Source organism: Danio rerio, chromosome 17 (genome assembly GCF_049306965.1).
Source record: "Danio rerio strain Tuebingen ecotype United States chromosome 17, GRCz12tu, whole genome shotgun sequence".
Classification (NCBI taxonomy): Eukaryota; Metazoa; Chordata; class Actinopteri; order Cypriniformes; family Danionidae; genus Danio; species Danio rerio.
Genome location: NC_133192.1, coordinates 9,028,763 through 9,055,496, shown reverse-complemented (window position 1 = coordinate 9,055,496; position 26,734 = coordinate 9,028,763). Strand labels below are relative to the sequence as shown.

At 38.2% G+C, this 26,734-nt stretch overlaps 1 protein-coding gene across 1 annotated transcript in view; it reads left to right on the top strand.

The window, feature by feature from the left end:
- The window catches only part of syne1b (spectrin repeat containing, nuclear envelope 1b), a 329,470-nt gene that overhangs the window by 264,310 nt on the left and 38,426 nt on the right, over positions 1–26,734 (top strand). Inside the window, exons 123-134 of the mRNA XM_017351755.4 lie at positions 1,584–1,730; positions 2,858–3,012; positions 3,916–4,063; positions 7,225–7,319; positions 8,187–8,421; positions 13,028–13,222; positions 14,576–14,701; positions 16,985–17,140; positions 20,765–20,923; positions 21,145–21,311; positions 23,854–24,016; positions 26,543–26,730. Coding sequence (XP_017207244.3) covers positions 1,584–1,730; positions 2,858–3,012; positions 3,916–4,063; positions 7,225–7,319; positions 8,187–8,421; positions 13,028–13,222; positions 14,576–14,701; positions 16,985–17,140; positions 20,765–20,923; positions 21,145–21,311; positions 23,854–24,016; positions 26,543–26,730 — 1,934 coding nt within the window. The remainder of the gene's footprint in view (positions 1–1,583; positions 1,731–2,857; positions 3,013–3,915; positions 4,064–7,224; positions 7,320–8,186; positions 8,422–13,027; positions 13,223–14,575; positions 14,702–16,984; positions 17,141–20,764; positions 20,924–21,144; positions 21,312–23,853; positions 24,017–26,542; positions 26,731–26,734) is intronic.

Below are 26,734 nucleotides of genomic sequence, written 5' to 3'. Positions count from 1 at the left end.
ATCTCGAACACTGACGTCATGAGGTAAAAACATCAGTTTAGTTTCACACGACCACATTGTACCTTGAGTTTCAGGAAATGTTTACCCTGGGTGGAGTTTTTCAGAAGGTTTTGGTTTTAGTCACCTGATGCTGCATTTTCATTTGGACAAAAATAGTTTTTTACAGTCTATGGCAGGAATCACCAAACTTGTTCCTAAAGGTCCGGTGTCCTGCAGATTTTAGCTCCAACCCTAATCAAACACACTTGAACAAGCTAATTAAGGTCTTTCTAGGTATACTTGAAACACCCAGGCAGGTGTGTTGAGGCAAGTGGGAGCTAAGCCCTGCAGGGCACCGGACCAAAACATGTAGATTTATTAACAGACACTCACTAGGAAGGACATAGGAAACACTGGAGACTCAGGAACGACATGAGGTGATGACAGACATCAACTGAGAGAATACCGGACAACGACTGACCAAACACAGGGACTTAAATACACAGTGGATGATGACAATGATTACATACAGGGGATGAACACAGGTGACACAGATGGACATAAACAAATGGCGGGAACGGGAACAAAGGAGCACATGGGGAAGGTCACATGATGAAAACAAAACACACAACAAAGACTGTGTGTCACACTGAGAGTGTTATTCATTCATTCATTTTATTTTCGGCGTAGTCCCTTTATTAATCAGGGTTCGCCACAGCGGAATGAACTGCCAACTTATTCAGCATATGTTTTATCTCTGGGAAACACCCATACACACTCATTCACACTCATACACTACGAACAATTTAGCTTACCAAATTCACCTGTTCTGCATGTCTTTGGACTGTGAGGAAAACCGGAGCACCCGGAGGACACCCATGCGAACGCAGGGTGAACATGCAAACTCCACACAGAAACGCCAACTTACCCAGCCGAGGCTCCAACCAGTGACCTTCTTACTGTGTGGCGACAGCACTACCTACCGCGCCACTGCATCGCCCGAGAGTGTTGTTATTATAAGTAATTATTATATATTATGTTAATAGAATTAATCTATTTTTCAACTAAACAACATTTGTCATTCATCAAGACAATTACATTTGGATAAGAAAGAAATTGATTGATAAAGTAGTTCATGAGACAATAAGGTATAATTTAGAGCAGAGTAATTATATGTAAATATATGTATTTTTTGTTATACAGATATTTTACATTTTTTCAACTAAAAGTTGAATTTGTCGATCAATTGCAAAAGCTTAAAAATAATAATTTTAGAGTTTATGTCAATATATGATATGGTGTCATTAATTTGAAACGTTTTGTCTTTTAATACATATATTGTTTAAAATGTAAGTGTTAATTTCTTAAAATAAAGCAAAAAAGTGTCTATGCATTGTTAATTATGCATTGTCTATGCATAATTAGTTACTTATTAAATTAAGACAGAAGTTTAAATTAAATTTCAGACAAAGTAATTAGAAGAATAATTAGTAAATTAGTTAATAGTATTTAATTACTTTTTTGAAATAACTTAACCCAACACCTGTACAGTATATGAGAGTGTTTTTAGTGTCTATTATTTAGGTTTTGTTTCTCCTCATCAGGCTGGAGTTCGGGACTATGAGACGTTTAATGAGCAGCTGGACTCTCTGTCCCGCTGGATTGTGGAAGCTGAGGAGGTTCTGAAAGGACAAGATCCCAATGGATCATCTGACCAGTCACTGATCCAAGACCGCATGGAGGATCTAAAGGTATACAAGACTGATTAGACAATGATAAAATAGGGATTGGTTTGTTATTAAAAATAAATGTTTAAATAAAATAAAATATAATTATTAGCTTTAATATTTAATTTAAGAAAGATTAAAATATATATGTAATATTTATTTAATAAATTCACTTTTTTAAAAGTATTATTAAATATTTTAAAATGAAATAATAAAAAATAGATCATAAAAATGTTACATTTATATTTAGATGTTTGTATTACACTTAAAATATTATAAAATTATAACTTAAACAAAAAGAAATGCAAATTAAGTAGTTTGTATTTTACTTTTGTCACATTTTTAGATTACTATTTGTTTATAATATATTTATAATATATTATATATTATACTTAAATATTATAATATTATAATATTTTTGCGTTGTATTACATAGTTTTTTTAGTTGTTTAAAAAAAAGTAAAAGTAGTAAAATAAAGTAAAAAAATAGTAAAAGTATTTTGTGTCTGTTAAACCTGTTGAATACACAAATAAATTACACCTTTTTGCTCAATGTGAACATTGTAAAAGATTAATTGTTTAAATGCCATAAGCAGTATACTGATATACAGTCAAAGTCCGAATTTTTTACCCCCCTTTGTTTTTGTTTTTTTTTGTTTTTTTATATTTACCAAATTATGTTTAACAGAGCGAGGAAAGTTTTACAGCATGTCTGATAATATTCTTCTGGAGAAAGTCTTATGTTTTATTTCGGCTAGAATAAAAACAGTTCTTAATTTTTAAACACCATTTTAATGACAATATTATTAACTATATTTTTTCCGATAGTCTACAGAACAAACCATTATTATACAATAACTTGCCTAATTACCATAACCTGCCTATTTAACCTAATTAGCCTAGTTAAGCCTTTAAATGTCACTTTAAGCTGTATAGAAGTATCTTGATAATTATCTAGTCAAATATTATTTACTGTCATCATGGCAAAGATAAAATAAATTAGTTATTAGAAATCAGTTATTAAAACTATTATGTTTAGAAATGTGTTGAAAAAAATCTTCTCTCCGTTAAACAAAAATTGAGGGAAAAATAAACAAAGGGGCTAATAACTCTGACTTTAACTGTACTGTTGTTGTTGTTGACTTGTGCAGAAACAGATGCTAAAGTTCAGCAGTATGGCTCCTGATCTGGAGAGACTGAATGAACTGGGTTACAGACTCCCACTGAACGACTCTGAGATCAAGCGCATGCAGAACCTCAACAGAAGCTGGTCCACAACTTCAGCTCAGACCACCGAGAGATTCTGGTTCGTTTTTAGCTCATTACTTAACACTTCAGTCATGATATATAGTTTATAAAATCGACTGTGTAATATAGGCTTATAAAAACATACATTTTTTTGTTGCAGATGAAGCTTTTATTTTTGCATACAGTATTATCATAATATTTATCTAAGCTGTTTTTTTTGTTTTTTTTTTACAAGTTACAGGTTTAATAGGCCAAAAATTGACATGAAAATGTTTGATAATAAGTTGTTGCGTTAAGTATTTGGTACAGTGATGAACAAACACAGAAATACAGCAAACTGAATATTCTTAAAAAGTACTGTAAAAGCAATACATAACTATTAACTGTATTTTGAAGTGCCCACGATATCAGTATTGTGCATGATCATTATCAAGATATATTAAATGACTAAATATTAACATATGCTCAGTGTAATATCTGAAATGCAAATAATAAACAACCATTATTTTGAATAATTATATCAAATGAATCAGCATCTTCAAAAGTTTACTGAAAACCTGTTATACACCGCTATTTAGTCATAATTTAAAATCTTAGATTGGTTTAAAAGAATCATTGTTTAAGGTATTAATCAAATGTTGTATAATGTTGTAATCTAATCAAGAGGAATGAACAAACTCTTTGAATTAAGTCAATCCGATCTGACTTCCAGTCCAGCTTCGCTTTGGGCTTTAGCACCTAAACTAAATCCTAAACATGTGACGTGACAACCTAAATAAATATTTTCCTTTTTGTCTGCTTTATATAATGATAATCTCTAAAGATTCAGCATCTTCCTGAAAACCTACATAATCTACTACATGTCTTCTGCTGACTGATTGATAACTGCTTTAGTATGAATGTAAAAACCTGGTCATGGCTTAAATGTTTGCCTCCTAAAGGGTGTAAATTGTCTCCTCAGTAAACTTCAGGCGCTGCTTCTCCAGCAGCAGACATTTCTGGAGAAGTGTGAGACATGGATGGAGTTCTTGGTGCAGACGGAGGAGAAACTGGCCGTGGAGATTTCCGGAAACTTCCAGAGCCTGATGGAGCAGCAGAGAGCTCATGAGGTCAGATGCAACAAAGCAAATTAAGGCTGAATTATACTTCTGCGTTGAGTGAGCGCCGTAACCCATGGCACATGGCTCGCACATAGCTGTGCATTTATACTTGTGCCTTCTGTTTGTGAAGCTCTGCAATAACACTTTCAAAATGCTAGCAGGCAGGTTTTTTAATGATTTTCTGTGATGTTTCTTCTCAGATGTTTTGTCTACATTGTCCGTACAAGTAGCTCAAACTCGCTCATTCAGAGGCGGAACCGGCAAACATGCAATAACTTGTGAAGTTTATTCATAAACTAATTTCGAGAGGATCACGTGCTTATGATTTATCATGGCCGGTCTCGCATTTGCTAATCACTATCTTCCAATCATATGAGCCCTTAGCTACTATAAAAAACCACAGTTTTCAGTTCACTTTATCTTTGTTTGGAAGAAACCCCCCTCCTCCCCTATTTTCCTCCTTTACCTCTGATTGGGCGGCACGGCGGCCCAGTGGTTAGCACTGTGAGCCCCACAGCAAGAACACTGCTGGTTCCACAGGACCGGTGGGTGTTTCTGTGAGGAGTTTGTATGTTCTCCCGGTGTCCGCGTGGGTTTTGCCCAGAATCTCCAGTTTCCTCCCACCGTCCAAAGACATTCAACATACATAACAATCAAGCATTTGTCTAACCCCTTGTGTTCCCTTAGCTATCGCAGCAGGGGAGTTCTGAGATCCTTTGAGCTCGGGGCTCTCTTCCGGGACAGCATGCCAAAAAAGCTTTTATAAAGCATCAGCTAAGTGTGAACGCTTGAAGTAGCATAAAGTAACACAAAACAAAAGTCTCCATCTGAAGTCGACACTTTTAAACACTCACACCAGTGGGGCTCGCTGCTCTCCTGCAGCTCTCAGCCCCTCCCACTGTCGTCAACGCTACCAGGCCAACCAATCACTGAGCTTGCGCTACAATATTTTTTGAGAGGTGCGCATCAGGATCTGCTTCAGCCACGACAAATGGTATACGACTCGCTACGACCTTATCTTCCATTCTCTTACCTTTTGGTGGTCTTGCAGAGTGAAGTCACTATTAATTAATTAATTTATGGGTGGAAGATACATATATATATATATATATATATATATATATATATATATATATATATATATATATATATATATATGGTCACGTTAGACTTTCTCATTGTCCGTCATTTTGACGGAGTGGGTTGTAAAAATTCCATCATAACCTGTTATTGACCGTCATTTAATTAGCATACTTTCTAATCGCTTTTTTCATTTATATTTTAATAGTGAACTTGCACGACGAGCATATAGGCTAAATTATTCATTTATTTATTTGACAAACGAACAAAAACTACTATCTGCCTTAACTCATGTCTTCCTCCTGCGTCAACCGGAACTGGGTGCTTGCCTGTGCGTAATCAAGCACATCAAGAGAAACTGATGCAGAGGCATTTGTCATTAAATTCTGTGCCTTTGCCTCAAAGTTTACTTCTCCTGATAGTTTTAACTTTGTTCTGGAGGCTGAAGCCGCGTTCTGCTGCCACACTGGAGACCGGAATTACTAGAGTACTTCAGCTAGTGAAGAGCGGGAGGGGTAGCTGTGATGCGCAAACTGAAAGGCGCAGAGCAGGTATGGAGACGGTTGCGCGTTGTGTTCGTTGCGCATGGGGACTGTACCAAAAAGCTGAAGAGCAGGGGGTTGGGGGATGGGGGGGTGGAATTCCGGGAGATGGGCGGGAGATGGGTCTGAAATACAGGAGACTCCCATGAAAAACGGGAGTGTTGGCAGGTTTGTCTGTTTTTGCAACTACGCAGAGGTTACAAGAGGAGACAAAACATTCGCCATCAGCTGGACAAGAGTGGGAATTACAGTTAGCAACAAATTACAATAGATCCCCCTCAGCATAATCCATCAAAATGACGGATCCCCTTCAGATTTTTCTGTCAATGCTGAAAAAATCCGTCAATGACGGAACATATTCGGTTAACGCGACCTCTGATATATATCTGGATTATGGTCGGAAGCTAGCTGGCCGTAACAGACTGCAAAGGCTGTGGCTAACCATTCGTGTGCACTCAACAGAGAAGTTTAAACCAGCCTTTATACTGTCTGTCACTCTCAAGCTGCAAACCTTGCTTACATAATAATAAGTAGGGAGGCACCAAATTTTTTCTGCCAAAAATTATTAGTTAAAAAAGACTGTTTTGGTTTCTGGCGCATACATCATAGTTCAAAATAACTCAATATTCCAACACAGGCACATTCTGAAAAAGTGCCCCTAAATACATTTCTGGAAATCGCAAATTATGTAGCCAGAAGTACGTATGACTGCATTTCATCTTTAAAACGCATGCTAAGGGGTGATATGATGCCCTTCCATTTCGCGCTTACCAGCTGATCCGGTTACCTCAGTATGGACAGCTTTCCTGCTATTACCAGTTTGTCCAGTGGCTCGCCACATACATCTGCGGTCTTGTGACGTGGAGCGGAGTGAACCGTGATGACAGGGTTCGAGTTGAGCGGTTCCAGAAAGCAGGAAGGACAAAAACAGAAGCCAAAAAATAAAATAAACAAGTAGATAACAGGGTGAAAATGTGGTTAAATCTGAAAACGTGGTGAAAAATCAGGCGAGGACTTTTCTTTTTTTCTGGATTGCTTTTTTTAAAACACTGTCAGTTGGGTTTAGTCAAGTGGGTGGGTGGGTCAGTCAGAGCTTTTGAAAACACTATTGGTTGGGGTTAGGTAAGGAGGAGGGTGGGTCAGTCGATCAATCAGTCATTCAGTCGACAGCAGCCTCTGGTGGATTTACGTGAGAAGAGCTGGTGCGAATGGCACTCGAGAGAGAAATTTAAGATCTGAAAAAGCCTACACAGCGGCCTCTGGTGGATTCGCTCCGGGAGGTATTTCACGCTCTCCAGAAATGTATATGGGAGTACGTTTTCAAAATGAGCCTGGGATGCAATATTCTGCTCTTTGGAGATTTTGCTCAAGTACATATGTGTTTATCTATGTGTACACTGCACATGTTCACTGGAAAAGCAAAGTCCGCTCAAATAACGATGAAATAATGATAAATGTTTTACAATGCATTTTAAGTCAGGTTTTTCAGAATTTTTGGGTTCAGCCCAGAATTTTCATTTGGGTTCATATCTGTGTTTGTTGTTGTAGCTGTTTCAGGCCGAGATGTTCAGCAGACAGCAGATCCTTCACTCCATCATCAGTGATGGACAACACATGCTGGAGCAGGGACAGGTGGATGACAGGTGAGGGCCATCTTCATCATCATCATCATCATCATCATCATCATCATCATCTACTTATATGCACTCATGCAAGATATCAGAATAACACACTACCTGTCATCAGTTTTGAAGGCTATTCTGCATTTATTTGATTAAAAATACAGGATGAACTGATAAATTGTGAAATATTATTACCATTTAAACAGATAGCATGTGCGAGCATATATTATTAGTGTCAGCCCCTTGTCTCTTGTAGCACTTTGGCAGTCTGGACAATTTTCTTATTTAATATAGTTTAAAATGTTGTTTATTTAAAGCTGATTTTTCTTCAATGTTGCATGAATCTTCAGAAATAATTTTAATATTTCTGACTAATAGTTTTAGTTTTAGTAGTGTGTATGTGAAGTTTCAGCTCAAAATACCCCACAGATAATGTTTTATGACTCTTTAAAAGTGCCCCTTTTAGGTTTTGATCCTAATTGTGCTGTTTTGGTGACTGTCAAATTGTTTCAATTCAACTGAGATTGTGATCTTTTTAAAAGAGGGCGGAGCTACAAAGCCTATGTGTCAGCATGGTGGCAGATTTAAAAACAAGACTAACGTCGTATGCTAATGAGAGAGATATCATCACTAATGGGCGGGGCTTTCCAACTCTGATGACACGTATAAAGGAAGAATGTCAATCAAAGTGTTTCTGCAGACTGTTTTTATCAAGTGTGATTATAAACAAATAAAATGTATGCATTTTTACCATTAAAGGCTGATTATATTTACAGACTGTCACCACAATACTGTGTTTAAACCCCTTATAAAAGTGATTTTCGCATAATAGATCCCAAATACATGAACGGATTTGATGCTTCTGTTTGAAACTGTCCTTGTTTGCAGAGATGAGTTCAAGCTGAAGCTGGCTCTGCTCAGTAACCAGTGGCAGGGTGTGGTGAGACGGGCACAGCAGCGACGGGGCATCATCGACAGTCTCCTGCGCCAGTGGCAGCGCTACCGGGAGATGGTGGAAAAGCTTCGCAAGTGGCTGCTGGAGGTCAACCATCAGACCCAGAGCCTGCAGGCGGGGACACCAGTGCCACTGCAGCAGGCACGAGCCATGCTGGATGCAGTTCAGGTAGATAACCTCCCAGAACATCTTAAAGGGACAGTGAAATAAAAAACATGCTTTTTAGATGTTAGTATCAGTCTGTTGTGTTCTCCAAAACAATGACAAAATTTGCATTTAGAAGATATAGAACTGATATATACATGTAATTCATGTAGTCCGTCACTTCCGCCTAAATGGATCAACGTTTTTTTTTTACACCTCACCTAAAACTTCCGTTTTTTTTTTGCCAAACCTACCAAGTAGGTTTTTTGAAGCATCCTCGAGATGTTGCCAAAGTTGTTCTGGATTTAGTTTTTTCTCAGTTTGTTCTGTTTTTTCATGTCATTCCAGACAGACGGATCAGATAATGATCAGATCAGATCTCTGTGAGGAGCACTGGCTGTTGACAGACAATAATCTCATTGTATAGATTAGATTCAACTTTATTGTCATTACACATGTACAAGTACAATGCAACGAAATGCAGTTTAGGTCTAACCAGCAGTGCAATAGCAGCAAGTGCAGTATACAGGAATAAGTTATAAAGTGCAGTTATAGAAAACTATGGTGATATTTACAGATGGATGTACTATCAAAATTATATACAGGTTGGATAAGCTATGAGCAGATTTACAATATATGAATATATGTGCAGGTTGCTATTAATAATCAGTAGTGTGCAGATAGATAAACATGATTACAAGTGTATATGTTACAATATAAAATATGAGTATATGTACAGGGATAGATAAACATGATTACAAGTGTATATGTTACAATATATGAATATATGTACAGGTTGCTATTAATAATCAGTAGTGTGCAGATAGATAAACATGATTACAAGTGTATATGTTACAATATAAAATATGAGTATATGTACAGGGATAGATAAACATGATTACAAGTGTATATGTTACAATATATGACTATATGTGCAGGTTGCTATTAATAATCAGTAGTATGCAGATAAGTAAGCATGATTACAAGTGTATATGTATAGTGGGTGTGTACATAATTACAAATGTCCATATGCAGTGGGTATGTACAGTTCAATAAGTAAACAGTTTAATGTGGTGCAGTGAATGTGCAAATGTTAAAACAGTGCAGTTACTGTGAGGAGTTTAAGTTAGAGGAGATATGGGGGTGTATTTGAGGGGCCAAAAGAGTCAGTGGGGGGCAGAGTTCAGGAGGGAGACAGCTCTGGGGAAAAAGCTGTTCCTCAGTCTGCTGGTTTTTGTCCGGGGGAGCCTGAAGCGCCTGCCGGAGGGCAGGAGAGAAAACAATCTGTGAGCGGGGTGAAATGTGTCCTTCAGAATACTGCGTGCTCGGCGCAAACAGTGTTTCCTCTGGATGTCCTCTATGGCTGGCAGTGTGCTCCCTGTGATGCGTTGGGCAGTTTTCACCACCCGCTGCAGTGCCTTACGCTCAGCAACAGAGCAGCTTCCATACCAGACTGTGACACAGTTTGTCAGGATGCTCTCTATTGTGCAGCGGTAGAAGTTCACCAAGACGGCTGATGAAAGCTGGTTCTTCTTCAGTTGCCTTAAGAATAGGGATGGGAAGATTAATCGATATGTATCGATACGCGGTCATGCGCGTGCACGATGCGAGTGCATCGGTTGAGCAGCAGAGGATGAATGAAATTTTGGAAGCAAATCGAGATGCATCAGTTTTTGCGAGATGCATCGGTTTTTCCGAGATACAGCTTATATTTTTAATATAGAATGTATTTTTTATTTATTAACAAGTGTTGTCAACCTGTTTTTGGCGCATAATTTAATCGACCTACATAAAGTAAGCCTTAGCAACGGATTTGCGGATGTGTACACTTACACTACAACTCAGTGTATCAGGTGTGCTTTAACTGTAGCTACCAGCTCCAAAAGTGGTGAGAAAATCATTGCAAGTTTTTTTTCCATGCGCAAAAGTTTTGTGCGCTCTATGCCAATAACGGATGTTACTGCATTGTTCATCTGCAGGGCCGGAGCAAGCTGAACTGCTGCTCTAGGCAGAGGACGATCACGCTGCCCTCAACCCCAGTGTGAAAACGAAAGTGACGTGTCGCGGACCTCTATTCTGCCACCCTATGCGCGGATATAACTGAGGACGCGCGGGTGTCGTGGACCTCTATTCTTCCGCCCTATGCGCGGATATAACTGAGGACGCGCGGGTGTCGCGGACCTCTATTCTTCCGCCCTATGTGCGGATATAACTGAGGACGCGCGGGTGTCGCGGACCTCTATTCTTCCGCCCTATGCGTGGATATAACTGGGTGTTGCGGACGCCGCCCTCTCTATACTGCCGCACTAGGCGGTTTTAAACACCTCCTCCTGTTAATTTTTATTTAATTATAACAATAATAATATTAATAATAATAATGATAAAAATAATGGGTGTCACGGTGGCACAGTGGGTAGTTTGACCACCTCAAAGCAAGAAGATTGCTGGTTTGTTATATTTTTATTAGCCTGTTGTTTACAGTGACAGTGATGTTTCAAAGCAGCATAACACTGCTAGTTCTCGACCTTAAGTTTTGAATATTCAGTGGCAAAATATATCTTTGTAAAACTTGTTTTCATAGTTGAAAAGTTAAATCACAATTCTTGTTGTGCAATGCTCAACCTTTATGTTGAAAGAGTGCAAATATATATACATTTAATATATATTGCACTTATACATTCTGTTTATCTTGAAAATACTTAAATAATATGTGCTATATGTTCTAAAATGGCCCTCTACTGTAAACTGACACTCTGGCTCTGAGAGAAAAGCCAGTTTGTAAAAAAAGTCTTGGTTTTGCTTGGTTAATAAATAATCAAACTCATTCAATGGCACAGCATCCTCTTTCACATCATTTCATAAACTTGATCTAATTAGTTAGTGCTGAATTATCGCATTGTATCGTGATATGGGTGTGAATCGTATCGTGTTGCATTGCAATATGTCATGAATGTATCGCTAATATATCGGATCGTATTCTCTGTATCGAGATGCGTATCGGATCGGCATTATAGCTTAGATGCCCAACCCTACTTAAGAAGAATAGGCGCTGGTGAGCCTTCTTGATCAGGCTGGAGGTGTTGGTACCTCCGTGAAGTTGGCACCGCATAAAAACAAATAATCCCCATAACTATGCCATTCCTTTGTGCTACGTTTGTGCTGATTTGTGCCGCAAAAAGGAACGTTTGTGCTGGTTTGGGGTCTGTAATATTAAGCATTATTTTTTGACCGTGTGATGTCACTCTCCACCCCATGTTGCTCCACCAGTTTTGTACGCTTTAGAGGAAATAATGGGGTGCAAAGTGACGTTGCGGCTCCCGAAGTGTTTTGATTAGGCAATATCTAAATAATAAACATAGATAGGGTGTTTATTTAAACAGCACAAATCCAGCACTAACCAATGACACCTATTTTGTGCAATTTAGAGGAAATAATGGGGCGCTGAGTGACGTTGCGGCTCCCGAAATGTTTTGATTAGGCAATATCTCATCAATAAACGTAGACAAAGTGTTTATTTTTATGGCACAAACCAGTACAAATCCAGCACTAAAGAATGACACCTGTTTTGTGCAATTTAGAGAACCTGGGGTGGAGAGTGACGTCACAGCTCCCGAAATATTTTGATAAGGCAATATCTAAACAATAAAAATAGATAAAGTGTGTATTTTAACGGCACAAACCAGCACAAACCTAGCACAAACGAATGAGACCAGTTTGGTGTGATTTAGACAACCTGGGGTGGAGAATGACGTCACGGCTCCCGAAATATTTTGATTATATCTAAACAACGAAAATAGATAAAGTGTTTAATTTAACGGCACAAACCAGCACAAACCCAGCACTAACGAATGAGACCAGAGGAAATGGGGTGGAGAGTGACGTCACGGCTCCCGAAATATTTTGCTTATATCTAAAGGAGGAAAACGGATACCGTGTTCGTTTTAACGACACAAACCAGCAAAAACCGAGCACAAACGACCTGTGCTGTTTTGAAGTCATTTGCGCAACATGGGGTGGAAAGTGACATCACACGGTCAAAAAAATAATGCTTAATATCTCAGACCCCAAACCAGCACAAAAGTTCGTTTTTGCGGCACAAATCAGCACAAACGTAGCACAAACGAATGGCATAGTTTTGGGGATTATTTGTTTTTATGGGGTGCCAACTTCACGGAGGTGGTGTAGGTGGTCCAGGAAAGGTCCTTTGAGATGTGGGTCCCCAGGAACTTAAAGGATGAGACAGGCTCAACGGCCATCCCATTGATGTGGATGGGATCATGTGAGCCTGTTCATCCCTTTCTGAAGTCCACAATGAGCTCCTTGGTCTTGTTTGTTGTTAAGGAGCATTATTTTTGTCATTAATTATAATTAATGACAAAAATAATGTTGGGAAATATAAATTGATATTTTAAACCGACATGCTACAAAAAACATATAGAATTAACCAGCTTTAAACCTTTTTTAATGAAAATACTAGTGACGTTAGACTTTTGCACAGTACTGTACATCCGAGGGAACGAGACCGAGGGAATTTAGTAATTGTAGGACATAAAAAAGTGTCAGTATCTGCAGGTCTGTGTGACTTTTGCCCCAGGTTATGGGTTGTGATGGGTTGTTCGATGCTCTGCAGCTCAGAGAGAAGGTTCTGCTGAGACAGCAGGGAAGTTACATTTTGACAGTGGAGGCCGGCCGACAACTGCTTCTGTCTGCTGATTCTCGAGCTGAAGCCGTTCTACAAGAGGAGCTGCTCAACATTCAGGAGCGCTGGAGAAATGCCAACATCCGCCTGGACGAGCAGAAGAAGGAACTGGCCGTCCTGCTCAGGGTACAGTTAATGGATCCACACATTTATTTCATTTACAGCCCTTATTGCTATATGTCTGGATAATTTGAGTTATTCTTTACTATTATAAAAATATAGGTAACACTGTACAATAAGGTTGTATTAGTTCATTTTAGTTAATGCAATATCTTACAGGAACAAACAATGAACAATGCACTCATTACTGTATTTATTCATGTTTGTAAACATTAGTTAATGGTAATAAAGTTGTTCATTGTTAGTTTATGTTAAATCACCGTGCATTAACTAATGTAAACAGGCATAAATTCAAATTTTAATAATGCATTAGTAATTGATGGATTATTAACAATAAATGCTGTACACGTATTGTTCATTATTAGTTCATGTTAATAAATGGATTAACTAGCATTACCTAATAATAACCTTATATACACTATATATATATATATATATATATATATATATATATATATATATATATATATATATATATATATATATATATATATATATATACATATATATATATATATATATATATATATATATATATATATATATATATATATATATATATATATATATATACACTTTAAAAACTGATATAATATTAACACTTTAAAAACTGATTTATGGAGTTATTCATCTCACAATTATGGAAAACGTTGAGACAGATATAAAAATGTAAATGAAATCCTAAAAAATTTAAATAATCAAAAATGATTGGATATTTATTAAATAAATTAAGACTTTAAGAATTAGGATCTTGTAAGATCTTGTAAGAATTAATGTAAAATAATTGTTCTTATTTATGCTTTATTTATATTAATATAAATATCACAAGTAATATCAGTATAAGTGTGAACATTTGTTAAATAATAATATAAAAATAGTATTAACTCTATTTTTGTGTTGTTGTTTGTTTAAAAAATAGTTAATAAGTAAAGCTTAATTATTAATTTAAAAATATGTAAACTAATGTTAGAATTTCATTGCATGTGATTTCAATAAAAAAATGCAACTCAAGCCATAAATACTCATATTAATTAATCACATTAAATAATTAATGTAATTACTAAATACCACTTAACTGTATGAAATGGTCAATTCATTTTTTATTTTAATTTCTTTGAAATATAATTGTGATATTTGATTCATTCTGCCAGATCTCACTTTCTTATGATTGAGCGTTATTCATTTTGCACTCAAACTAAAAAAAAATATTGTTCAGTATTGTGCCAAGAACTACAGATCAGACTTACTGATTTGCATATAAGTTGGACATAATAGTTGAGTTTAGGGTTTGTGTTTTAAATAGAGCACTGCTTGATACTGCAGTTGTTCACAAATCACTCTGAGCTAATTTGTGTTCAGGATTGGGAGAGATGTGAGAAAGGAATCGGAGGATCTCTGGAGAAGCTGAGAGCTTTTAAACGACAGCTTTCACAGCCGCTGCCAGATCGCCACGAGGAGCTGCAGGCGGAACAGATGCGCTGCAAGGTACGCAAAGTTAGCATGAAATCAAAATGTACGCTTCTTATTTATGCATGTATATGTTTTAAATGATGTATCTGTGGACTTCATTTTTTTGTACAAATTAAATTACCCTCATAATCTTCAAATCAAATACTATAGCTGCGTCCCAAATGGCACACTATACACTATGCACTCATGCACTATGTACTTATGCACTTACACACTCAACAGGGTAGTATATGTATGTAGTGTCGTCCCAAATGGCACACTAATGTTTTTTTTTACTAAGCGGAAATTCAAACCGTTTCCCTGATGACGTTTGACGGTTGCCAAATCATTGAAGTAAACGGCCGAATTATCAAATAATACCTGCCGTGAGTATTGCCGCAATCACTATCGGGAGGCGCTATAATCACTCTCGTAAAAGAATTTTGCTTTCACCATCCAAATTAAATAAAGTTATTTAACATGTGCGTCCGATAGCTCCGCCCCTTCCGCTACGTAAACGAACCTGCGGTCGTTGAGTGCGTGAAGTGTCCATCATTACACACTTCATTTTAGCGGCTGAATGAGTGCATCATCCGGGTAATTGAAGTGCACTTATTATTTTTAGAGTTTTCAGTGTGAACGCACTACTCACACTATTTATACTACAAAATGGCGTAGAATAGTGCATAAGTATGCGATTTGGGACGCAGCTTATGACTTTACCTCCCCCATCGAAACCACTTTTCTTTACTTCTGGTCACATGGAATGCCTTTAGGGAGGGGCTATCAGCTCTTTATGGTGGGGATATCTGTCCTTTAGGGACAGGGCAGTCCTTTAGGGTTGTTACTAGGTCAGATACGGCTGTGGCTGGAAGTTAACAAGAGTTATTTACATTGCTTATTACATTTAATATTAATTGTATTTTATTAACGTCTACCCCAAACCCAACTGTCACAGTAATGTAAAAACTGTAGTTGTACCGAGTATTTATTATGTATTTTATTTAATTACCCAATAAATTGTATTTTTTTAACGTCTACCCCAACCCTAAACCCAACAGTCACACTGCTGTAAAAATATTAATTATTGTTATACACTGTCACAAAATTGATGCTATATTAATGCGCGTATCCGCAGCTGTAGACTTTCAGACTTTCTGTCAGTGCGTATCTTGTTTCTGCCCTGCTTCTGTCCATTCGTCAACCCTTCTCCATGTTGTTAGCAACACTTGTTAGTCTTCCAAAGGGTTCCCACACTTATTAGTCTTCCAAAGGGTTCCCACACTTATTGAAAGTACTTGAATTTTAAACATATGGATTCAAGCCAGGGGTGGACTGGGACAAAAATTCAGCCCTGGCACTGTAGCCACACCAGCCCACATTACCACACCGACACAGCCCCACCCACAGACACGCACATTCACTATTTAGTCGACAGATGGTGAAATAATATGACATTCTTGCCAGATTTCGATTATGTATGAGTAACCTTGGATTGGGTCGGCCCATCTTTAAACCAGGCGGCAGTTGCCGATTGGGCCAAATGCTTAACATTTGTTATTATTATTATTATCATCATCAAAATATCACATCTAGCAAGAGATAAAAGCTGTCTGCACTTAAAAACAATACATATTTTTTTAAAAACTGACCGGCCCACATTTAAAAATTGGTCCGGCCCTTCTGGCATTTGCCAGAATTGCCAGATGGCCAGTCCGCCCCTGATTCAAGCCTGGAAAGTTCTTAAAAACCAACACAGGTCCTTAAAAATGTTTGAAATAATTTTTTAATTGTTTATGGTTTTATTTTAATTGTTCTCAAACAGAATGAAAAACTGAAAAAAAGTTCAATGAAAAATCTTACATTTAAATCTTGTGCAATAATACTGACAAATAATGCACGTTATCAATATTTCAGAAACCACATTATAATATTTAATAATAAGCAAATTTTGTTAAAGTTCTTTGAACGTGACTGTTTAAAATAGTCAATTTTTGAAAGTTGCTGTGACATTTTTAATGTAAATATTAAGTGTAAGTGAAATGTTAAGTACACTTAGGACTTTCATGGCGCTACACATGCTGAGGTATGAATTACAAAGGCGCTTAATTTACAATTAATGATTCTTTAGAATGTGCTTGAATCTGCTGTTCATGAAAGTGTGGGAACCCTGATTCCAACAGTCGGTTCCCAAAGGATGAAATCATGCACTGCTCTACATTTTTTCTCATTTGGGGATCATTTTAGTTAAATGTTTGTCACGCGATATGGAAAAAAAAGAACATTCAAACCATCATGACAAGCATTTAATCCCTTCAGGATCTGGACAGCATGTTTGACGGCTGGAAGGAGGATTTGACACATCTGACGGTGCTGAGAGAGTCTCTGTCCAGCTACATCAGTCTGGATGATCTACGTGTGCTGCAGGAACGCATCGAGCTGCTGCACCGCCAGTGGGAGGAGATCTGTCACCAGGTACACGCCAAAAACTGCCTGTCTGTGGCCAATAGGTAGTGCTGTTTAACTGCTCATGCAAGAGTTGGTGGAGCAGGTGGCGGTTTAAAGGGACAGTTCACAAAAACTGAAAACTCTGTCATAATTAACTCACCCTTTACTTTTTTCAAACCTTTTTGAGGTTATTATCTGTTGAACACAAAATTAAAATATTTTGAAGAATGCTGAAAACTGTTAACCATTTACTTATATAGTATTTGTTTTTCCTACAATGGAAGTTAATCTTAATTGTTAGTGACTTTGGACAAAAGCATCTGCTAAATGACAAAATGTAAAAGTCAGTGATTACAGGTTTTCAACTATCTTACGAATATCTTCTTTTGTGTTCAACAGAAGAATGAATTTAATAAAAGTTTGGAACCACTTAAGGGGGAATAAATAATGAGTAAATAAAAATTTTGGGGTGAACTATCCCTTTAGGTCCCTTTCTAGTTCGGCACCAATAGCCTAGTGCCTAAATATCCACAAAAAAAAAACTAAATAAGAACTTCTGGACAGCAGAAAGCAAATGAATTGTCTTAATTGACAAGTTTAATCCCATTGGTCTTTTTTGTTGTTTCTGGAAGCTTTAAATGTGTTGTTGTTGTGTTGTTGTTGGCTTTGGGCAAAAAATAAATCGTTTTGATTAAAATTAGGGATGCTCCATTCAGGATTTTTGCAGTCGATACTAAGTACTGATTACTTGTCACGGTGATTGGCCGATACCGACTACCTATTCTGATGCTTCAAGCTTTATAACACATAAACTAAATTTTCCCTTTAATTATGATCCTTAAGTGGAGATCCCTCTTTACCCAAGAGAATAAATTAAGGATGCTGCATATTATCCCTTAAACACATCTTTTATAACCAATTAGGTGTGAACATGTATTGGCCAGAAGCAACTTTACAGAAAAATTACAAACAATGCAATGTGGAAACACTGCAAATGATGAAAGAAGAATTAAACACGTCTCAATAGAGAAAAAGTTTGGAGCGCATATTTAATGCATAAGAAGTTAAAAAGCACACCTATAAATCCATTACTTCTTTATTTAAAGAAAATAGGCCTATAAACTACTGTTTATTTCAATAAGTATATTACAAGAAATTATATTATTAACCAATGCTGTAAAAAAAAAGTTTTATCTAAATTACAGTAAATGTGATTATCGGCTGATACCAATCTTTGGCCGATCGATCGGAGCATCCCTAATTAAAATGTATCAATGTTACATGATAACTAGATCAGTTTACATACTTCCTGCTTGCACATCTTGGCTTAAATTGGTTAATGGTCTCAATTGTGATCGGTAATCTATAACGCATGATCATCCAATTACAAGTATGCTGTTTCCCACCAGTCACTATTACAAATAATAAAACTTAATTTAACCAACATAATATCAAAGGAGGCATTAAATTGGTGTGTTTGAGAGATCTAAGGAGTAAAATGCATGCTTTCAAATTGCACAAAATAGTTTCCCAAATAATGCATTCATTCATTCATTTTCCTTCGGCTTGGTCTATGGAGTCAATCTACGGCCATATACAGTATACTTGCAAAATAAAAGTTTTACAAACAAATAATAAAGTATTGAGCAAAAACTAAATAAATAAATGCAAATCTCCAAAAATTGCAAAGTGAAAATCAAATTTCAAATATTAGTAATTAAAAAATAAATAAATAAATAATAATAATAATAATAATAATAATAATAATAATAATAATATATATATATATATATATATATATATATATATATATATATATATATATATATATATATATATATATATATATATATATATATATATTTAAACTACTTCCATTTAAGCAACGTCATCACCTGGAGACAGTATCAGCGAGGTGGTCTTACAGCCCAGTAGGTCCAGGCCTGCCGTAAACACCCAAGTTCTCTTGACTCTGCTTCCTTGTTAAAATAAGGCCACAAAGTAAGGTGAAAACAGCATTTATTTAGTTTTTTGCTCAGTACTTTATTTTTTGTTTGCAAAACTTTATTTGCAAGTATCAAAGATCATACGATTACAAGTGGTGCTCGCTGCATAGCCATTTGAGGAGAGATGAGCTCCAGCGAGGGGGAGCTTAAGCTTGAGCTCCACCTTTTTTGCACTTCTTCTACGAGTGATGTCACTGGGGGTAGGGTTAGGGGTGGGGTTGGTGTACGCATTAAAACAGCTTACAGGAGGAGGAGCGACAGCTCATGCTCCCCCTCGCTGGAGCTCAGCTCTCCTCAAATGGCTCTGCAGCGAGCACCCTCTCTACGATTATGGAAAACCTGGAAAAGTCATGGAATTTTCACATGGCCTTTTCCAGGCCTGGAAAGTTTTGGAAAAACAGAAAAACCCACAAAGTTTTGGAAAAGTCATGGAAAACAAATCTGTATACTTGAATATATGTTATTTACTTCTTTTCTGTCCTTGGCCAAGCACATACTCTCACATTATTAGTGCAGTGTTAGCATTATCTAAATAAGTTTTACAGAGATTTAAATATGAATTGAAAATAGACAAATTTATGCGTGTTTTACGAGATGCTGTAATAAATTTGAACATGCATTGTTTTTCTTTTACAATGCATATTTAGACATTGCATGAAACATTAGGTCATGAAAATTTACTTGAAAGTCCTGGAAATATCATAAAAAAGTGGAAATGGAATTTTTGTAGTAAAAATGTGTATGAACCCTGAAGTATGGCCTTAGATTGACTCCATATCGGTCCCTTATTTATCACATAGCAGAATGAACCGCCACCAAATAATGCAATTAAATGGTTAAAAGGGATAGTTGGGCCAAAATGAAAATTCAGTCATAGTTTACTCATCCTTCACTTGTTCAAACCCTGTTTTTGCTGGGCTTTCTGTGTTTATTTTATTCTTCTGTTGAACACAAATGAAGATATAATAAATAAAGAATGTTGGAAAAAAACAGCCATTGACTTCCATTTTATTTTTGTTCCTGCTATCGATGTCAATAGCTGCTTTTTTCTAGCATGTCTTCAGAATATCTTTTTTGTGTTCGACAGAAGAAAGAAACACCTAAACGTTCAGATGCAACCATTTTCACTTTTAGGTGAACTATCCCTTTAAAAGCAGAGGGAAAACTGATTTGAGTTCAGTCAGGCATTGCTGCATCAGAGCACATTTTGCAGGATATGTTACTTCATGTTTTGTGCAACAAGAGAGTAAAGCAAGCGGCCGTATTTGGCTTAAAGTGAAACTCAAATGCAAAGCAAGTACGACTTGTCATGCAGGCTCTTTGTGGCATCCGGTGCTTGAGCTGAGACACCACAGGAAGTCAGCTTACGTTTGATATTTCAGACTAATTTAACTGTAGATACTGACTGACACTCTTCAATAATGCTTCATTTTTACTGCTCATCTGGTAAGGATGTTTAATTTGATGCTTTTTGTGTTCAGATTTTTATCTTCTGAGTAATTTTAGTCAACTGTCTGATAATTTTTTCGTAATTATGAAGCTACAGAAAGATGCTGGAGCTTAATATAATGCTTAAACACAGCTTAAATGCTCAGGCATACTTGGAAATACTCAAAGACTTCTGTGTGTGTGTTTGTGTGTGCAGCTGTCTCTGCGCAGACAGCAGGTGAGCGAGAAGATGAATGAATGGGCCATCTTCAATAACAAATACAAGGAGCTGTGTGAATGGCTGACACAAATGGAAAGCAAAGTGTCCCACAATGGAGACGTCAGCATCGAAGAGATGATTGAGAAACTGCGCAAGGTAACGGCCAGATCTTTGCATTAGCCTTTCTGCTTCATACTGCACACACACACACATGCATACACACACATATACACAACTGTGGTTTCCATCAATATCTTATTTTTGTAAGTCTCCTTTTAACAGCTTACCCATAGCCTCTAGCTTAAATTCAGCTTTATTTGTATTATGCTATAAATAAGTTTGTCTCTCTAAGCAATAGCACTGTGTGTGTGTTTCAGGACTATCAGGAGGAGGTGTCTGCGGCTCAGGAGAACAAGCTCGAACTCCAGCATCTGGGTGAACGATTAGCTCGAGCCAGTCATGAGACCAAAGCCTCTGACATTGAACACAAACTTAGCAAAGTCAACGAGCGCTGGCAGCACCTGCTCGACCTCATAGGAGCCAGGTAACACACATCGTATTGATTAGAGGTTTGAACCTATACTGGTCTCACGGTTTGGTTCGGTTTTGATTATCATGCCTTCGGTTCAATTCGATATCTCGGTGCATCACGGTGCATTGACGATGCTTTCTATATACAGTGTTATATTTTAGGGGGGAGGCTATAATATGCTGTCTGTATAAACCAAGTGTGCCGCAAGCCTACGTTTGAGTGAAGGTTTCGGCCGTTAGATCGCCCCCTGGGGGCTGGCTGCAGTACAAGTCATAAAGCCCGCCTCCTCCGTGTTAATGAAGGAGACTTGAGCCCAAATAAAAAAAAATATTACACTTGCAATAAAATGTCCCGAAAGATAGTTCTGGTCGATTAAGGCACTGGTTATTGTGCTGAAATAGGTGCAGATCTTCATTTTTGTAAACAGTTTGTTTTTAGCAGTAATTTAATGCTGGGCGTGTCATCGTGATTGACAGCTGTGATTGACAGTTTCTCAAAGCGCGGCGTCTGAGCTTCGGCAGGAGACTGAAGTAGACTGAAATGTTATTATTCGATTTCTGTGTTATTTTACCATGACAAAATGAGTTCAGCAGTAAACTATAGTTTCTGACATACATGATCCTGGTGGAACACTGTTTATTCGCTAAGTTCAGGGCTTTTTTCGGGCTTTATTAGTTTGCTGATACACGCCTAGCCACCCAGATAGCAAAACACAGTTCCGGCTAGATTCTCGCCTGCCGGAGACTTATCTCTTAGAGCTCAGACTGACTAATGTTACCTCTGCTGGACCTACTCCGGATGCCTGGACTCACTACCTAATTCCAGCCCGAGTCAATCGAGCCAGATGCGGCGGCCGAGCGAGCCGGCGCTGCCGCATGCGAGCCGGAATCAGCCCGCGACGCCGCGAGTAAGTTATGTGTTGCGGCCTGGAGCTGGCGCGATTGAATATATAAAACCCTCATATTTGTTAACGTTATTACATCCATTTGTGTTGATATGACAGCAAACGCATGCTGAGAAGTTCGGGGGGCGTAGTTGATTTTACATAAAGCGTTTGATTGGAAGCTCGACTCTGCTCATTTTCGCGGCTCCTCCTCTGGCTCCATCAGACAATCCTTCTGCGCATGTCTGGCTCCAATTTCAGCAGTCTTTTGCGACAGTTTGTGCCCGTCAAGCAGGCGTTTTGCCCTCAAGGCGTTCAATGGGAAAAAGGGCTGTCGCGTCGTCCATATTTTTTACAGTCATTGGTATAAACACACAGACACACAGCAACACACTGTCTCTCATTCAAACACATTCACAAACATATACAGCACCAAACAAACAAACAAACAAACACACAAACACACACATTTAACCCCTCGCAGCAGGGAGAGCTCGCGCTGAGCGGAGCAAAAAAACTGAAAAAAAACGAAAAAAAATAAGCACTTTTCCGACGGTCCCTTACTGAGAGCTCTCAGCGTGAGCTCTCCCGGCTAAACGCATAATATGAGGGCTTAAACGGAGCAGTGCTCGTAATGTCGTAAAAAAAAAGAAAGACAGCTGTGAAACATAACCAGCTTTGTCTTTTTGTAGGAAACACACTTTAGATCTTTTTAGGGTAAGAGGTTTTAGAGTTATTGCCGTCTATAACTGAATGTGTGTCAGAAAAATCAAAAACAAAACCAACTGAACCGCGCTCATTTCTGGCGCCCCCCTGGATGTACAGCGCCCTTAGCGTATGCCTATGTTGCCTATGCCACGGGCCGGCCCTGAGTTGCCTGAGTGTTGTAAATACTCGCGCTCGCCTCCCTCGCGACAGAGCGCATAGGAGATAAATGATGTCAGTACATAATAACCGGTTATGATTATTACTGAACAGAATTGTTCGCGTCTGCATCGCGGTGCACAGAAAAAACAATTAATTTTGACACCCCTAGTATTGATACTCACTCAAAAAAATGTCTGTAATGCACATGCTGTATATCTGTTGTCATTAAATTTGCATTGTGCTGCAGTCTCCTTACCTTATAAATATGTACATCATTAGTACATTACAGCCCTCCTGAATTATTAGCCCTCCTGTATATTTTTTCCCCAATTTCTGTTTAATTTAATTTCTAAACATAATAGTTTTAATAACTCATTTCTAATAACTGATTACTTTTACATTTGCCATGATGACAGTACATAATATTTACTAGACATTTTTCAAGATAGTAATATTCAGCTTAAAGTGACATTTAAACTAGGTTAATTTGGCAAGTCATTGTATATCGATCGTTTGTTCTGTAGACAATTGAAAAGGGGCTAATAACCTTGACCTTAAAATGTTTAGTTTTTTTTATTAAAAACTGCTTTTATTCTAGCCGAAATAAAACAAATAAGACTTAATCCAGAAAAAAATATATTATAGGAAATACTGTGAAAAATTCCTTGCTCTGTTAAAAATCATTTGGGAAATATTATAAATATTGGGAATAATATTATAAAAAGAAGAAAAAAATTTACAGGAGGGCGAATAAATGTGACTTCATCTGTATGTGCAACCCTGAGAATGTGTCTGTTTATTCAGGGTGAAGAAGCTGCGGGAGACTTTGGTGGCCGTTCAGCAGCTGGATAAGAACATGAACAGTCTGCGCTCTTGGCTTGCTCACATCGAGACTGAACTGTCTCGTCCCATCGTCTACGACACCTGCGACTACCAGGAGATCCAGAGGAAACTCGATCTGCAGCAGGTACAGTACACACAGGGCCCGGAGCAAGCTGAACTGCCGCTCTAGGCAAAGGACGGTCACGCCGCCCTCAACCCCAACCCTCTCTATTCTGCCGCCCTAGATGCGGATATAACGGAGGGCGCGGGTGGTAAGGGTAGTGTCGGGGACGCCGCCCTCTATTCTATCGCCCTAGACGCGGATATAACTAAGGGAGCGGGTGGTGAGGGTAGTGTCGCGGACGCCGCCCTCTCTATTAGTCGGGGATATTACTGAGGGAGCCGGGGGTGAGGGTAGTGTCGCGGACGCCGCCCTCTCTATCCTGCCGCCCTAGACGCGAACTAAGGGCGCGGGTGGTGAGTGTAGTGTCACGGACGCCGCCCTCTCTATTAGTCGCGGATATAACTAAGGGCGCGGGTGGTGAGGGTAGTGTCTGGAACGCCACCCTCTCTATTCTGCCGCCCTAGGCAGCCGCCTAGGTCACCTCTATGGACGCGCCGGCCCTGAGTACACACACACCAAGGGCCCTATCATACACTCGGCGCAATAAGGTGCAAGACATGTTTTTATGACGTGTTGCTATTTTCAGACCTTAATTTTCCTGCTTTCCGCCACGTTGTTTAAATAGCAAATCCATTTGCGCCACTTTGTGGACTCATGGGTGTTTCGATCTAGATAAAAGGTGTGTTAAGGCACATTGTTGGCACGTTGCTATTTTGAGGAACTAAAATAGACTGCTCAATAGACCAGCTGAAAGCAGGACTAAAGTCCAGCGCAGAGTGGGTTAGTTATGCGCCTTGCTTACGCACTGCTTAATACACACAAGATGTACAGCAATACGCAAATATCTTTACAAATGAAGAAGGATTCAAGGATGAAAATATTACAATAATTATTACTGTATACATAATTATAAAAAACACTGCCTTATGACTTCTTCATCTCGGGGGCTTTTTCAGTTTATTCATGACATTGTGATTTTGTATAATTTTATTATTAGCAGTATTATTTATTATATCCATATTTATATTTGTCTTATTAAAAACAAGTTTAGATTTGTCCACCTGTCAGGTTTTGGACCATATGGGGCAGCATGTGTATTTCGATAAAACTTTCGGCTTTTTGACCACACTTCATTATTATTATTCATTTATTTGTTTGCTGGAAATTAGAACTGAATTTAAAATAGTTTTGAAACAAATCTTTGCACTTAACAAACTAAATTAATTATGTTGTCTAATGGATGTCTGTGCGTACACCACGTTTCCTTATCCACGAAAGAGAGAAAGTGAAAGCGAAAGGTCGATTGGAGGAGGCTCATCTCTCATTCTTGCGCTGTAGATAGTCTGTTTAACTGTTTTCTCGCTAGTGAAGTGTTCAGTTTTTCCACTTACAAAGTAAGCCATGTAAATAGCAAATGCGCGATGGCGCGATGCAACTGACTCTTAAAGAGAATGGGAGATGAGACTCTGATTGGTTTATTCTCAAAACACACCCATAACTCATTAAGAGAATAAGCTCAACCCTGTTAGACCATGCGCCACTGTGCAGAGCTGATTTTGCTGTCCTTAAAATAGCAAATGTGGATTCAGACACGCCCTTAATGCTTTTGCGCCCTGCGCTTCAGACTTTGCACCTAGGTTGCTAAAATAGAGCCCCAAGTGTGCCACGCGCTTGTTTTTAAGTGACGCATTCCGGTCGTTAGATCGCCCCCTGGGGGCTGGCTGCAGTTCAAGTCATAAACTCCGCCTCCTCCGTGTTAATGAACGAGACTTGAGCCTAAATTAAAAAATGTATTACACTTGCAATAAAATGTCCCGAAAGATGGTTTTGGTCAATTGAAGCAATGTTTATCATGCTGATATAGGTGCAGATCTTCATTTTTGCAAACAGTATGTTTTTAGCCAGTAATGTAGTGCCATAAAAGCGGGCCGTGTCATCATGATTGACAGTTGTGATTGACAGCTTCTCTAAGCAGACTATTGGAGCTTTAGGAGGAGACTGAGGTACCAATGTTAGATTTCTGTGTTATTTTCCATGATAAAATGAGTTCAGCAGTAAACTATACTTTCTGACCTACAGGATCTGATGGATCACTGTTTATTCGGTAAAGTAAGGGGTTTTATTGGGCTTTATTATTAGTTTGCTGATATGTCCATGATGGGAAAATACAGGTGATCGTTATCTAGCAGTAATTATCTTTATGGATCTGAAATAATAATTATGAAGACAAAACTAATGTTAGCCTATGTCCAGATTGAGATCCTGTAAGGTTTTTTGAACTTGATTTACAGGACGTCTCTGACATTTTAAGTTTCGGCATGTTATTGAATTAATCTGCTGAATTTGCTGTTATGAAATATTAGTGTTCTAGAAACCGAATCTTATATAAACACATTCATGGAGTAGTTCTTTTATTACTTCAGCGAATAAGATTGTAAAGAATTGCTTTGATTTACTACATTCGCGGCACAGTTTACCAATTATGACGACTTCTGCTGCTGAGAAACCCGGAAATTTGAAAAGTGTCTATTTGTGTTGTTGGTTCAGGAGCTGCAGAGAGACATTGAGAAGCACAGCACTGGTGTGGCGTCTGTGCTGAATCTGTGTGAGGTTTTACTGCACGACTGCGACGCCTGCGCGACAGATGCGGAGTGCGACTCCATCCAGCAGGCAACACGCAGCCTGGACCGCCGCTGGAGGAGCATCTGCGCCATGTCCATGGAGAGGAGAATCCGGTAT